The sequence below is a fragment of the Spermophilus citellus genome (assembly GCF_964194105.1).
Source record: "Spermophilus citellus genome assembly, chromosome: 3".
Classification (NCBI taxonomy): Eukaryota; Metazoa; Chordata; class Mammalia; order Rodentia; family Sciuridae; genus Spermophilus; species Spermophilus citellus.
In genome coordinates, this window is record NC_138184.1 from 16,588,075 (window position 1) to 16,601,773 (window position 13,699).

General features: G+C 61.6%; 1 protein-coding gene across 1 annotated transcript in view; it reads right to left on the reverse strand.

The window, feature by feature from the left end:
* Positions 1-225: 225 nt before the first annotated feature.
* Positions 226-13,699, reverse strand: part of ELL (elongation factor for RNA polymerase II) — a 67,330-nt gene continuing 53,856 nt past the window's right edge. Inside the window, exons 5-12 of the mRNA XM_081284950.1 lie at positions 13,386-13,651; positions 11,615-11,739; positions 7,940-8,033; positions 7,162-7,651; positions 4,211-4,277; positions 3,844-4,015; positions 2,546-2,590; positions 226-2,157 (exon numbers count right to left, since the gene is read on the reverse strand). Of these exons, the coding sequence (XP_081141076.1) occupies positions 2,041-2,157; positions 2,546-2,590; positions 3,844-4,015; positions 4,211-4,277; positions 7,162-7,651; positions 7,940-8,033; positions 11,615-11,739; positions 13,386-13,651 (1,376 nt within the window). The 3' untranslated portion in view covers positions 226-2,040. The remainder of the gene's footprint in view (positions 2,158-2,545; positions 2,591-3,843; positions 4,016-4,210; positions 4,278-7,161; positions 7,652-7,939; positions 8,034-11,614; positions 11,740-13,385; positions 13,652-13,699) is intronic.

Here is a 13,699-nt window from a genome sequence, read left to right on the forward strand (position 1 = left end):
CCCTGTGGCCCCGCAGAGGCCACTGCCTTGGTCCCTTGTTCCTGGCCAATAGCCTCAGGAGGGCACGCGGGCTGCCCGCTGGACGCCCCTCATCACCACGGAGGCTCCTGGCCAAGTCACCTCCTGGCCCCAGCCCACCCCCATCCCAGGACCAGGGACTCCCTGGGGCCACCGCAGAACCCGGCTGTGACACACACACAAGCCAGCCAGGCAGCCAGGGGCGGCTGGTTCAATTCAGTGAAATTTATTGTAGGTTGAAAAACTCAGCATTCCCGTGTTGAGTGTACAAAAAGGACACCAGGTGCTTAAGAAAATACGAGGGGACTGAAGATGCGACGCCTTTCAATTGTAACATTTTGGCAAAAGTGAAAAATCCTTGTAAACACCAACTCCATGGCTCAAAATAGTTTTTCTCCACAGTACAACATTAAAAGGAAAAAAACGTATCAATAAGTTAGACCATCTTTAATCAGCTAGAACTTTCGTGCATCAACCCCGAAGCACAACAGCTTCCTCCGAGGAGGCCGCAGACGCCCAGGAGAGGCGAACTCCGCAGGGCCTGGAACGGGGCGTGGAGGGCGGCCGGGACTCCTTCAGCAAGTCCTTCCACCCCTGAGGGAGGGGGCAGAGCCCGCCTGGGCCGCCCTCCCCACCCCAGATGCCAAACAAAATAACAGCTATTGAAACATGAAGGATCAGTTTCCTCAGAGATGTGGGGACCCCAGGGGTCCCAAAGGAAAGACACTGAGGCGGGTGGGACATACGCAGGCGCCTCCACACAGGCGCCAGCTCTTTGGAAGCCACTGGGAGACACCCCCACGGTTTAGAAAAATAGACGCATCTGTGTTTACCCGCCCGCCCTCCCGCCTCACTGCTGTGGACGGCAGCGCCCCCCCACCGTGACTGACCCTGGTCACAGCTGCCCCCACCACATTCCCCAGTCATGGCTTCGCTTGGCCCTGAAAGTGAACACTCGCCTCACCCCCCACACCACGGAGGGGTCACATACACACACACGCGCGCGCACACACACACACACACACACAGTCCCCCAATGCTTTGGGGGACACTAAGAGACTAGGCACAGCGACAAAGCAGCAATTGGGTTATCTGTGGAGCTTGTGCCCCAGAGAGGACAGATAGGGCGTGTCCTCGGGTTCCTGCAGCTCTGTCCACGGGGCCCCAGCCCCTCCCTGAGTGCAAGCCCCAGTGGTGGCCCTGCTGGCACAACCCCAGGACCCACAGGTGGACGGAGCCAGGGCCAGGGCACGGTCAGCAGTGCAAACCGCACGGCCCTGACGGCTCGGAACCGAAAGCAGCTGCGAGGGGGAAACCGAGGACCTTGGGACATCGTGCCGCCGCCGCCGCCACCGAGGACTTTAGCTTGTAGCACAACACACCCCCGGCCCTGAAACAGCAGGATGGGCGGGGGCCCGGAGCGCAGCCTCCTCGGCTCTGAGCAGCTTTCCAGGGGCGCTGGTAGAGTCCCCCTGACCGGAGCCTCGAAGGTGGCTTTGGAGCAGAGACCCTGCCCAGCCCAGGGCCCTGGCCCACCAGCTCAGATTCTCCTGGGAAGTCCCCAGCGCTGTACCTTCCGGTGGCATCTTAATACTGCGGGAAAGGTCACAGGGTAGCATCTAGACCCTGGATGTCCAAGGAGAGGGAGGCACAGGTTTAGAAAAAAAGATTTGCTTTCTCTTTTGTACAAAAATAGACTTGAGTCTCTAGCAGTAGCTAAAAGTGGCTGACATTGTATAAAACTAGAAAAGGCAGGCAGGCTGGCCTCCGGTCTTCGGTTGTGGCGAGAGGGGAAGTGGGACCTCGAGGTGGCCTTCCGTGGGCCTGGCCTGCAGGGACTGCTGGGAGGCAGGGCGGGCCTGAGCCACCCCACTGGGCGAGCATGGCGGGGCCTCCCTGACAGCCGTGGTGCTGGCTCAGATGCGTACATCTCCCGTGTTTATTGTTTTAAATAAATCCTCTCTCCCACGCGCGCCCCCCAGCCCCTGGCACCCAGAGGGCCCGTGAGGTGGAGGGTGCCGGCTAGGGCCAGGCCTGCAGCTGCCGCTGGTCGTACTCGGCGATGAGCCTCTTGATGTGCGCCAGCTTGCTGTGCAGGTACTCGCAGCGGTGCTTCTCCTGGCTGTAGTTGGTGTTGGTCTGCGAGAGAGAGCCATGCAGGAGTCAGCCGCCTGCCCAGGGCTTGGGGCTGCCCAGGCATGCGGCCCCTGCTCGCCTGTGCCCAGCAGGTGAGGGTCCTCCTGGGACTGGGACCCTGCAGGCTGAGACGCCAGCTCGTCCACCAGCAGAGCAGGGTCCCCCCAGCCAAGCCCAGTGGTGGCTCCCTTCCTGAAGACAGGGCCCCCGAGGCCCCCCACCCCCGCCCCCGACCTTGGGCACCAGCTCCGCTCAGGACAGGCTCGCTCAGGACAGGCTCGGCCCCTCGGGTGGAGGAGGCACCCTGTGGATCAGAGATCCACCCTCCTGCTCCACACTCATCTGGAACCTGGTGCGGCTGACCCCAACTGCCCAACACATGACTATTCACCTTTTTGATTTTTCGATATTCCTGCAGAATCTGCCCGCGAGTGGTCTAGAGGGACAACAGAACAGCACATGAGTCACGTCTGCATCTGAAGGAGGCCAGGCTGAGCCGCCCTCTCGGTGCTCTGCACAGCGTCAGAAAGAGCAGCGGCCATGTGGCGGACGTGCCCTGTGGGAGCTGGGGCAGCCTCTGGGGCAGAGCGGCTGCCTTCCCCCAAGCCCGGCGGGGTCTGTCCACAGTTCTGGGGCACAGGGGTGCTGTGGAGTGGCCACATGGGCTGCAGGAAGCGTGTGGGTCCCAAGCCCTCAGGGAGCCCCATCATCCCTCCAGTCCTCTGGAGTCAGACTGACCTCGGGCAGGGGACACAAACCTTGACCCTTACCAGGGCCAGCCCTGCAGTCGGGCAACCAGCTCTGAAAGGTGGCAAGTGGGGACAATCGGTGACTGGGTGCAGGGCCTGATGGAGGCTGTCGCTCAGCCAAACTTGTCAGGTCCTGACCCTTCTCACAGCCCGCCTGAGCACTTCCTCGTGAGGTCCGCCCCAGGGTCCCGCATCCCCAGCAGCCCCCGTGTCGCAGCAAGAATCCTGTCAGGTTGGTTTGGCCGGAATCCACCCCAGGTTCCCTCTCGGCCATTTTCCATCCTCTGAGGCCAGTTCCTTGCTCTGGCCCCCACCTGCCTGGGCTATGTGGAGGCTGAGCCCTGCTCCCTGCAAGCCTCTGGTGGCTTCCAGGTGGCCCTGTCCCTTTTCCTTATCCTGCTTTAACAAGTGGCACTGAGTAGCTACTTCTTCCTGTAGCACTGCTAGGGCTGGCGCCCAGGGCCCTCATGCCAGCTAGCGCCCTGCCACCAAGCCACACCCAGCCAGCAACTTCCTTCCTCAACGAGATGCTTTTGCTGCGGAGGAGGCGCCTCGTTCCTGAGCCCCGGGGCCAGGAATTCTGGGTCAGGGAGCTACAGGAGCCTCCACCCCCCTCAGTGCCCTCTGCCCTCTGCGATCATAGCAGCGGTGACAGGCTCTAGGTAGGGCCAGGCCTGTAGTCCTGCTCATGATGTGGGGTCCTGAGAGCCCCGGGTCCTGGGTTTGAGAAGGGGACCCACGCGCCTCAGCTCATCTTGCTCTTTTGCCTGCACAGGGGGCCGGTGGGCCCGGTTATCTGTGAGGACACCTTTGACGGGCTGGTTACTATCTGGCGCTGGCCGTGCGTGACACCAGGGAGGGCAACGCCTGTGTGTCCCCCGCCCCAGGGCACAGGCTCGGCAGGGACTCCAGGGAGGGCTGAGGGAGGCGGCGGCCCTACCTCATACTCCTCGGAGCCCTGCGAGAGCTGCCGCAGCTGGGCGTCCAGCTGTGTGAAGCGCCGCGTGATCTGCTCGATGCGGGCGTGCAGGTCGCGGTACTCGCTGTACTCGGCGTTGAAGTCGTTCTTGTAGCTCTGGCGCTGCTCGGAGGAGGAGATGGCCGCGTATTTTCTAGAGAGGAAAGAAATGGGCCATCAGGGCTCAGGGGGCTCCTGAGGAGAGCTACCAATGGCCATCCCAGGACACCCCGGCCACAGCTGTGTCCTGGGATTCACAGAACAAACACGGAGCCAGGGGAGCCTCTGCCAAGCTGAGGAGCCGGGGACACTGGCCCCAGAGAAGCAGAGCCCCTCCCGAGGTACTCACAGCAGATAGTCTGGTGTCTCTGATGTGGACGAGGGCACGCTGGCGCTGCTGCAGGTCCCGTTCAGACCTGCAAGAGGAAGGCACAGCTGCTGGGTGTCCGCGCTGCCCTGGGCGGGGCTGGGACAGGCCCATACCACAGAGGCAGGGCAGAGCAGGTGCTGTGCCGAGGCCAGGTGGGAGCCAGGTCAGGAGGGTCTGAGGGGAGGGCAGGGCAGGCCAGAGCCCCACAGAGCACATGCGCCCAGATGCTGCCTCAGGGACACCTACAGTGGTTGCGTCATTGTCCCTGTCCGGAGCTAGACAGCACCAGGCCTCTGCTGCTTCTACTGACAGCAGGTTAAAGGTCACTGAGCTGAAACAAATGGTCCCTGCCTGGCCTGGGTCCTGGGGTGTCCTGGTTTCTGGCCACAGATGCAGCCCCGCATCCTGCTCCTCCGACCAGGTGCTGGGCTGCAGCTTCTGCTGGAGAAGCAGGGGCCACACTGCTTGGAGGTCCCTGGGGTGGAGCTCAGGGACATGGGCTCGACAACATGCGGCCCTTTAGGCAGAAGGGACCTAGTGAAGACCACGCAGTCCACACCCATACCTGGCGGCCAGTGTGCTGCCCTGGCCAGATCACACGACACCCCAAAGCTGCCGAGACCAGGGAGGGGAGGGAGAAGAGGCGCCCTCACCCCCACCCACACGCTGTGACCAGAATGAGGCTCATTCCCCGGGGCCTTTCTCTCCAGAACACGCTCTCCATTCCCAGTCCAGAAATGAGTGTGTCCCTTTGCAGTGTGGAGTGGGAAGGACGAAGTACCGCTCTGCCTGGCAGAGTGACCTCCCACTTCTTGGCCCTTCCCGTGGACCTTCGGGGACCCACGCCCTACTCCTGTAAGGCGAATGCCAGTCAGAGGAGAGCGGCCTGGGCGTCTGCCAGGACAAGCAAGTTCCCCGAGCCGCGGTCCCAGACGCAGTTGAGGCGCCCACGGCCTGAAGGTGGCCCAGAGCTCACTCCCTCTGCTCCCCTCCAGGCGGGGCTGCAGGGCTGCAGGGCAGCTCTTGGGACAGGCCCGTCCTCAGTGTGTATCCACACCCCTCTGAAAGTCCCCTCCAGGATGGCCACAAGTGGACAGAACAGTCTCCCCAGGGCTCTAAGCTGATATTCCCACCCTGAGCCACGCACGGCCATCCTCAGCCCATAGGGCACGAGTTGGACAGCTGTGCCAACATGTGAGGGGTGTGGCCAGCAAGGCATCTCTGCCATGGTGTAGCCCATGCTCCTGCCATGCCACGGGCAGCGTGAGCAGGGCCTCCCTGGGCATTCTGGAACAGGTGACTGCCGTATGCCAAGCCCAGCTGGCACCAGCTCATTTAACCCTCAAGATTTTCACCGGGTGGGATGACAAGTAGGCAAACCAAGGCTCAGGGCCAGCCTGACCCAGGGCAGGAGGGACCTTGAAGTCTGGCCCTTGCCAAACCCTGTGGCCCCTGCGCCAAGCCCAGGCCCTGGTCGTGGCCTGCTGAGCTGCTCTTGCCAGGGGGCTTCTTTGGGAACATGACCCAGCCGCTTCTCTCCCGTCTCTCCACCGGCTTGTCCTCTGCTCCTGGGCAGGGGCCCTGGGACCTACCCTGCACCCGGACCAACCTGGGCCCTGGAGACAGCGGGCTCTGTGATGGCACGGCTGCTGGTGTCATGCTGCGCTTCCCTTTAAATTGTTTGGGCCCAGCAGCACTCCAGCCCCCGCTGGCCCCGCCCCCTCCCTGCTGCTCGCACAGGGTCTCCCAGGGCCTGGGAGGAGCTGCCGGAGGTCTGACCTGCACCTGGCAGACCCTGCAGGGCTCCTATTCCTCTGTTTCTGGCAGAGGCTGGGGAGGTGTGGCCTTCCCGGGTGCAGTGGGACAACTCATCAAAGCCACAGTCCCAGGAACCCCCGCCTGGGATCATGCCCAGAGAAACAATGCTGAAGTAGCAACAGGCGGCACAGCCCGGCTGCCCTGGCCAGCCAGTGTTGGGGAGCAAGGTGGCCACTTCGGATGCCACTGCCCTAGGAGGCCCCACCCCGTGTGGCTGCTCAGCGTCTGAATGAGGCTGGCATGGTGCGCTGTGCTAGTCCACGCTGCTCTCTACAAATCAGCAGGAACCAGGGGTCACTGAACTGGACAGGCCACTGCCTGCTCGGCTCAAGTCCCCAGGGCTGTGATCTTGGGCAGTAGGTATAGAAGACTTCACTGCCAGCCCTGCCTTTCTGGAGAGCACTGTGCTGGCCCACATCACCCCTCGGTGGCCCAACACTGATTCCCCATCACAAAGTTTCCTCTGTTGGGCCGGGTGTGGCCCAGTGCCTGAGCCCCTGCCCAGCATGCAAGGCCCAGAGGGTCCCCTGCTCAGCACAGGGCCTGGCATGTTTCACCCCCTGGTCCTGTCGCTAGGAACCCGTTTCTGGGTCCCCTAGGGCTTCCCACCCCTGCCAGGAGACCCTGCAATGCCTTCTAAATCCTTCCTGCATGTGCCCAAACCCAGCTCCTCCACAAGCCACACAAGCTGACCACAGCCCAGGTGCTGTCCTCTCCACCCTGGGTCTGCCTGGGTGGAGCTGGCTTCCCTGTCCCTCCACTTCCTTCCCTGGGCCCCAGCAGCCCCCAGCACCCCTGCTGCCTCTCAGCAGCCAGAGTCTCCTACAGCGTGTTCCTCTCCACACTGATCCCCTTCTGTGAGCCCTGCTCCCTGCTGGTCTGTGGCCTGCACACGGGCAGTGAAAGCAGCACCAGGCCTCAGCCCTGGGGGCTCCCCAAACCCCCACACCAAAGGGGCAGACGGAGGAACAGCTGCTAGGACACAGCGGCCACAGGCTGCACGTGCAGGGAGCCTGACAGGGCCTCGCGGGCAGCATGGCCAGCCTCCCTCAGACTCTAGCAGCCTGGACCTGCATGACACCCTGCGAGTGAGGGCGAGTGGGGGCACCCACCTGGGGCATCGGGCGGAGCTCTGTGGGTGGCAGGAGCGTGATCTGGCGGCTGGGTCCGGTGCCTGTCCTCGGCCGCCCTCTCCTTGTCTTTGTGCTTCTTGGACTTCTTCTTGGGCTTGCTGCGGGCAGGGCTGTCGTGGGGCCTGTCGGGCTGGGTGTAGTCCGTCAGCAGGGGGAGACCAAGGTGAGTGGCAGGGCTGGGGGCAGCGGCCTCCCCGCGCTTACTGTCCTGGCCACTGTGGCCCAGGTCATTGCTAACATCGGTCAGGGGGTCATGGGCCCGCGGGGGCTCCAGTCGCGGAGGCAGATGGGCACTAGAGCTGAGGGTGTCCGTGCTAGTCGGCGGCCCCGGGGTGGGCAGGAGGGCCTCGCGGCCATTGGGCACACTCAGTTTCCCGTTGAGGGCAGGCTGGGCTCTCTGGGCGAAGTGCGATATCCTGGGTTTCTTGTTGGCCAGGGGGTCAATGAAATCAGGTGGCTGTGGCCGTTTCTGCAAAGAAAGGGCGATGATTTTACAGGGAGCCCGGGAGCCACCAGGCGGCACCAGGCGGCACCAGGCCCAGGGAGACCCAGCGCCTGTAAGGCACCCTCTGGCCACACGGGGGCGCCCGGACCCTGGGTCACGACTTGGCAGCCAGAGCCCGCCAGCCTGGTGGCCAAGCCTCCAGGCACAGGAGCCTCACGGAAGCAGGCGGACAGGGTGCCAGAAGGGGTCCTCTGGCTCACAGGGGAGACCCACCCCCCTCCTGAGCTTCACACCCAGTCAGTCAGCTGCTACCTGAGGGGGCGAGGCCGAGCTGCCAAGCTCGCCTGGGGGGCTGGCGGCCACGGGGTCTCCAGGCAGACTGGTGCTCTGTGGCTGGCACAGCTTGCTGTAAGGAGAAGTGGAGGGCAGGTCAGAGGACTCAGCAGCGGTGCCCGATGGAGTGACCCCCTGGCCAGAAAGCCCAGGTAGAGGTGCCCCCCAAAACCACTCCAAAAAATGAGAGCTGGGCCGGGTGCAGTGGGGAGTGGGGGAGTCCAGGGGAGTGGGGGAGCCCAGGGAGTAGGGAAGCCCGGGGCGGCCGGGAGCAGCCTTAGGGCCTCTGGACCAGCTGGCACAGGAGGACACCCCTTGGTGCCACTGAGGTCTGAGCGTGGCCCCCGAGGCTTCTGTGTGGCGTTTGGTCCCCACTGTAAAAGGATGACAGAAACTGAATCTGCCTGCGGCTCCTCAGGTGGCCTCTGGGGAGTGACTAGGGTTAGTTAAGGGCATCAGGATGGAGCCCCCACAATTGAGTCCTCAGTAGAGGGGGAGATCAGAAAACAGACACAAACGCACACACCCTTCTTCTCAATATGGGACGGTTTGCACTGCTGCAGGACCTGCCAGCAAAAAGCTGTCACTAGATGCAGGCCCCAACTCCACACTCCAGAACCATGAGCCAAATTAACCTCCTCTCTAGACAGTTGCCCAGCCTGAGGGATTTTGTTTCAGTGTCCTGCACCCAGAGGAGGGTAGTTCACTGCCTCTTCATTTACATGGAGATGAGGAGCACATAAAAATGACCTGACACTTAGGGCACAAGCTGAGTCTTGCTGGGGACTCCAGTGTTCACAGCAGCATCACTCATCACAGGCAAAAGGTGAAAACCACCCAACTGCCCATCAACAGATGCCTGGATCAGCACAGCGTGGTCCAGTCACCTGGCGGAACAGCACGGAGGAACCTGAAAAGCACGATGCTGAGTGACAAGAGCCCTACACAAAAGGCCACACAGCATGTGCGTCCACTAACATGAAATATTCTGAACAGGCGAATCCACAGGGACAGGACACACATGAGTGGCTGCCAGGGGCTGGGAGAGGTGTGGGAGTGACTGCTGATGGGGATGGGGTTTTTTTGGGGGGTGGGTGATGAGACGGCTCTGGAATAGCAGTGATGGCAGCACAGGTTCGAATGTTCTCTGATCGTTCACCTTAGATGGGTGACTTGTGTTACATAAATTGCATCTCAATAAAGTTGTTATTCCTTTGTAATATCCTCGGGGAGAAAAGACAAGAAATAACCTCACTTTCATGAAAAAAGAACATCATGCTGCCAAAAAGCAACAGGAAAAGACTCTTAGAAACTAGAAGTAATGGCAGGACAACAACAGGCTAAGAGAAGCTGAAGAAATCTCCCAAAATTATGAGAGAAAGAAAAACAGGGGGCTGGGGATGTGGCTCAAGCGGTAGCGCGCTCGCCTAGTGTGCGTGCGGCCCAGGTTCGATCCTCAGCATCACATACCAACAAAGATGTTGTGTCCGCCGAGAACTAAGAAAAAATAAATAAATATTAAAATTCTCTCTCTCTCTCTGTCCCCCTCTCTCTTTAAAAAAAAAAAAAGAAAAAAGAAAAACAGGGAAGACACAGGACCACCCAGCACCATGGCCCCCTAGTGGCAGAATTAGAGAAAGCAGGAGGGAAGGGCAGTGGCCCTTTTTTTTCTGGACCACACAGGGGATGGAGGGAACAGGCGCCACCCAGAGCTCCTGCCTGCATGCCTGTGACTGCATGGGTGGATGAGAAAGGGCTGGGTCGGGATGCCTTTGACCAAAGGCCAGGTCTTCAACATGGAGGGAGAGCGCTTTTGGCTCTGAAAGTCTAGTCTTGGCCATCGGCTGACACTAAGTAGGACTATTGCTGGGGTGTGAAGAGGAGCAGATGGGTGGCCTCCTGAGCCCTTTCCTGAGTCAGAAATCCCAGAAACCATGTTCCCTCCACCCCAGGGAGGAGCAGGGGGCAGCTGCAGGGCCAAGGATGGGGCTCTGGGTGAGAGAGGTGCACCTGGACTGGGGTGAGGCCCCAGCACTGGGTGGTTCTGGTGGAGTCGGTTCCTGAGGGCACGTGCAGGTCTCCGGACCTCCCAACAGGGACAAGAGGCCCGGGGAGTGGACAACCAAAAATGGCTCGAGCTGCTGGACTGAGAAGAAGGTGCAGACAACCTCCAGTGCAGCCGAGGCATGGCACAGGGCTCTGCTGCGGGCCACCTGCAGTGAGCTGGTCCCCACACCCTGCCTGTTTTGTGATCTGCACAGGCCTAGCCTTCCCTGTAACAAAGGAAACACTCCGAGCTCCTGTCATCACTCTGGTCTAAGTGAGGCCTTGACTTCGAACACTGCCTCTGCGGGGCGTCTCTGCACAGCCACAGGCTGGGACACTGACGCTCGCTCTTCCCATACACCAGTGGCCACCGATCCACAGCCAGCCCCCATCGAGGGCTGACCGCCCATGGGCTCCCGCAGGCCAGCGGCTCACCAAGGAAACCACCTCAGATGGAGGTGAGCAGGGTGGATGGGGCAGGCATGCTATGACACCCTGCCTGACGCCCAGATGCTGCTTCCCACTGACCCACACAGGCCTGGGGCTCGCTCCTCGCAGCTCCCCTGCCTGGGTTGGGACAAACCAGCAGGCATGGAACCCCTGGGGTGCAAGCACCGTCGGAGGGGGCCCCAATGGAGGGGCAGGCTGGGTGCAGCCTCGCACTTCCAAGCACACGGGTCAATGTCATTGATGGTACAATGTTCAGTCCTTTGCCCAAGTGTGTGGCGGGTGGAAACAGCTGGAGGAAGGAGGATACAGTGCTGCCCGGCGACAAGGTTGGTTGGAGTAGCAGGGGACCTCCCAGGTGTGGACGGTGGCAGGGGGGCTTCTGCCAAGACTATGTCCTCTGCCAGCCTCTCCTGAGCACCCAGGACCCACCACTGGACACTTGGGCTCCAGTTGGCCAGCTCACCCGAGGACCACGACCAGCTTCAGGAAGGGACACCACAGGGGCAAGGAGGGGAAGTGCTGCTGCTTCTCTCTGGGATTCATGTGGAGTGATCCCCAACCCCCTCGGCTTTCTAGACACAATGACTGCTTCCAACAGCCACACTTAAAAACACCTAAAACCGCCAAACTCACAGACAGCTCAGGTCTAATTAGCACACAGGCCTGCAGAAGCGCTGCAGGGGACAGCTGCCCGCCTCCTCAGCCCCGGCTCCCCAGGGCCCTCTGCTCCTGACCCTAGGGCCCAATTAGTCAGAAAGGGGATGTGTTTAATTAACGCTGCTTAATCACATCTGCAGGGAGCACGCTTTGCCTCATTTCTCTCAGCTTGGGGTTCTTGAGAGGTTCAGCAGTGGCCTCCAGGGATGCTGGCTGCTGAAGGAGCCGGGAGGGAAATGGGGGGACAGTCACAGCTGATCCGGGCACGCTGAAGCCTTTGGTTTGAGGGCTCCTTGGCTGGGGCGACGTGACTCACACCCCCCCCCCCAGGGTGCTGCCTCCCCCACCAACCAGCAGGAGGCTGTGGGGACTGCGGGCAGCAGGGAGGACAGTCGGGAAGGCGCCCAGGAGATTCCGTTCTGAGCCATTGGCCTTCGGGACCATGAGACGTCGTCCCAGATCTCTGGGAGGTGCTGGGGAGGGGACAGGAGGAAGCATTACCGGACAAGCATTCGTTTCAGCAGCTGCTGGTCCCCCTCTGAGTAGCCAGGCCAGTCCTTCTGTACGTCCTTGTACATGCAGTCCCTCAGTGTGCATGTGCCGTCCTTGGCATTCACATTGGCCACCTGCAACACAGAGCCAGCCGTCACCGTGCAGGGAGCCTGGGAGGCAGGCCCTTCGGAACACATGCATGGGGGTGTGCAGAGACAGGGGGAGGCAGACAGAGCGGAGAGAGAACATGGCGGCCCCCTCTGCCTGTGCCACCTGCTACTCCCAGCTCCCCTAGACCTTTAGGCACATAAGGGACAAGGGGGTGAGGGTGTGAGGTCCAGATTTACTTATCTCACAGATGCTGGGGGCCAGGCTGACTCCAAAAAGGAAGCGCCACCATCTACACTCGTGAGCTTCCGGGACCCAACGCCAGCCCGTCCCCTTTCAGATTGTGGCTCCCGGAGCAGAGCCAGCCTAAGCTCAGGTGCCCACCCCAGGCCAGGGCTAAGCCACCCTGCCAGCAGCCTTCTGCCTTCAGCTGTTCTCCTGGGCTATGGCTGCATCCCGCAAGGGCTCGAATCCCAGTGTTTCCGCAGGCAAGGCCGCTGCGCTCCAGGGACAGCAGCTCAGGTGGCCGCGTTCTCAAGAGATGCGGGGTCAGGGGTATGGGCGCGGGTGGTCTCCTGGGACTACCTCCCTAGGTTGAGGGCTGAGGGAAGCACTTGACCACAGGTCCCCAGTACCTGTGCTCTGAGTCGTCCACAGAAGGGCCACAGAGGCCCCTCCTCCCCTCCCTGCCTCCATGCGGCACCTTCAGGACACCCCTGAAGTCCAGCCTTTCACAGATGTCGCCCTCAGTTCCACATAAGGAGTAGGGACTGGGTGGGTGGCAGCCAGGCCAACATCCTCCTGAGGCCGAGCTCTGAGGTCCCCACTGGCCTCGGGCTGCACCAGAGACAATGAACGTGGCAGATATGGAAATGCACCTCAGATCCAGCTGCCATGTCACCGCACAGCCTGGGGAGCCAGGGTGGGGCCTCGGGAATGTGTGGGGAGTGCTGGTGAGAGGGGTGGCAGTGGCTGGGGTTTGTCTGCGGTGCTGGGGGTGGCACCCAGGGCCTCCCTCCCATAGGCTAGGCGAGCGCTCCTCGGCTGAGCTCCACCCCGAGTCCTTTTTTAAAATTTCATTTTGAGCAGCCTCAGCAGCAGCTCCACCTTCCAGTAGGGCCTCAGGGCCAGGAGGTTGCTCAGGCTGGCCTCAAACTTTCGATCCTCCTGCATCATCCCCCAAGTCCCTGGGATGACAGTGAGCACAGCACTACTGCCTCAGTGAGCTGCTAACAGCAGGATCCACTGTCACCACCGCCTTCGCTGGCTCCCCTCCTTCTCTTCAAGAGGGACCGGACTGGCACTCCTGTCAGGTGAGGACCTGTCGGGTGAGGACCAGGGGTCCCAGGTACAAAGCCCCTTGCATAGGCTCACAGCTGTTGAGTGGCAGGGAGCTGTCCACAGGCCACCTGCCTGCAAGCCCGAGTTCTAGGCTGCGAGGCCCCAAGCTTCAGATCAACTGTCCCCGCAACAGTGTGGCTGCTTGGTCCTGGCCTTGCAGCTGCCCGTCAGCCAACACACAGGAGGCACGTGCCCCAGGTTAAGTGTGTTCTAAGCCAGCAGGCCCAGGAGGGCCCTTCTCAGACAGCCCCACGAGACACCTACTGCAGAAGCCACTGTGGCGCATGGCCTCAGGGTGGGTGGACTGTGCGGCCCCTCCCCCAGTCCCCACCTGCTGGAGCAGGCCATCCAGCGAGTCCTTGTCCGCCTGCGCCAGGCCGTCCTTCTGTAGCCTCAGCAGCAGCTCGGCCTTCCGGTAGGGCCTCAGGGCCAGGAGGTGCAGCACCCGGTCACGGAAAGGCCTCTGGGACACCCCACTGGCCCCGCTTACACCACTCTTCCTGATAGCACTTGCCAGGTTGATGGGGGTGGCACGCTTCCGGGAAGGCACTGCATCTGTCGCCCCTGGGGCTGGCTTCCGGAAGTGAACCTTCTTGCCTGCAACGACAGCAGGGGAATTAGGGAAAGAGGGAGGGGGCGGCCCGT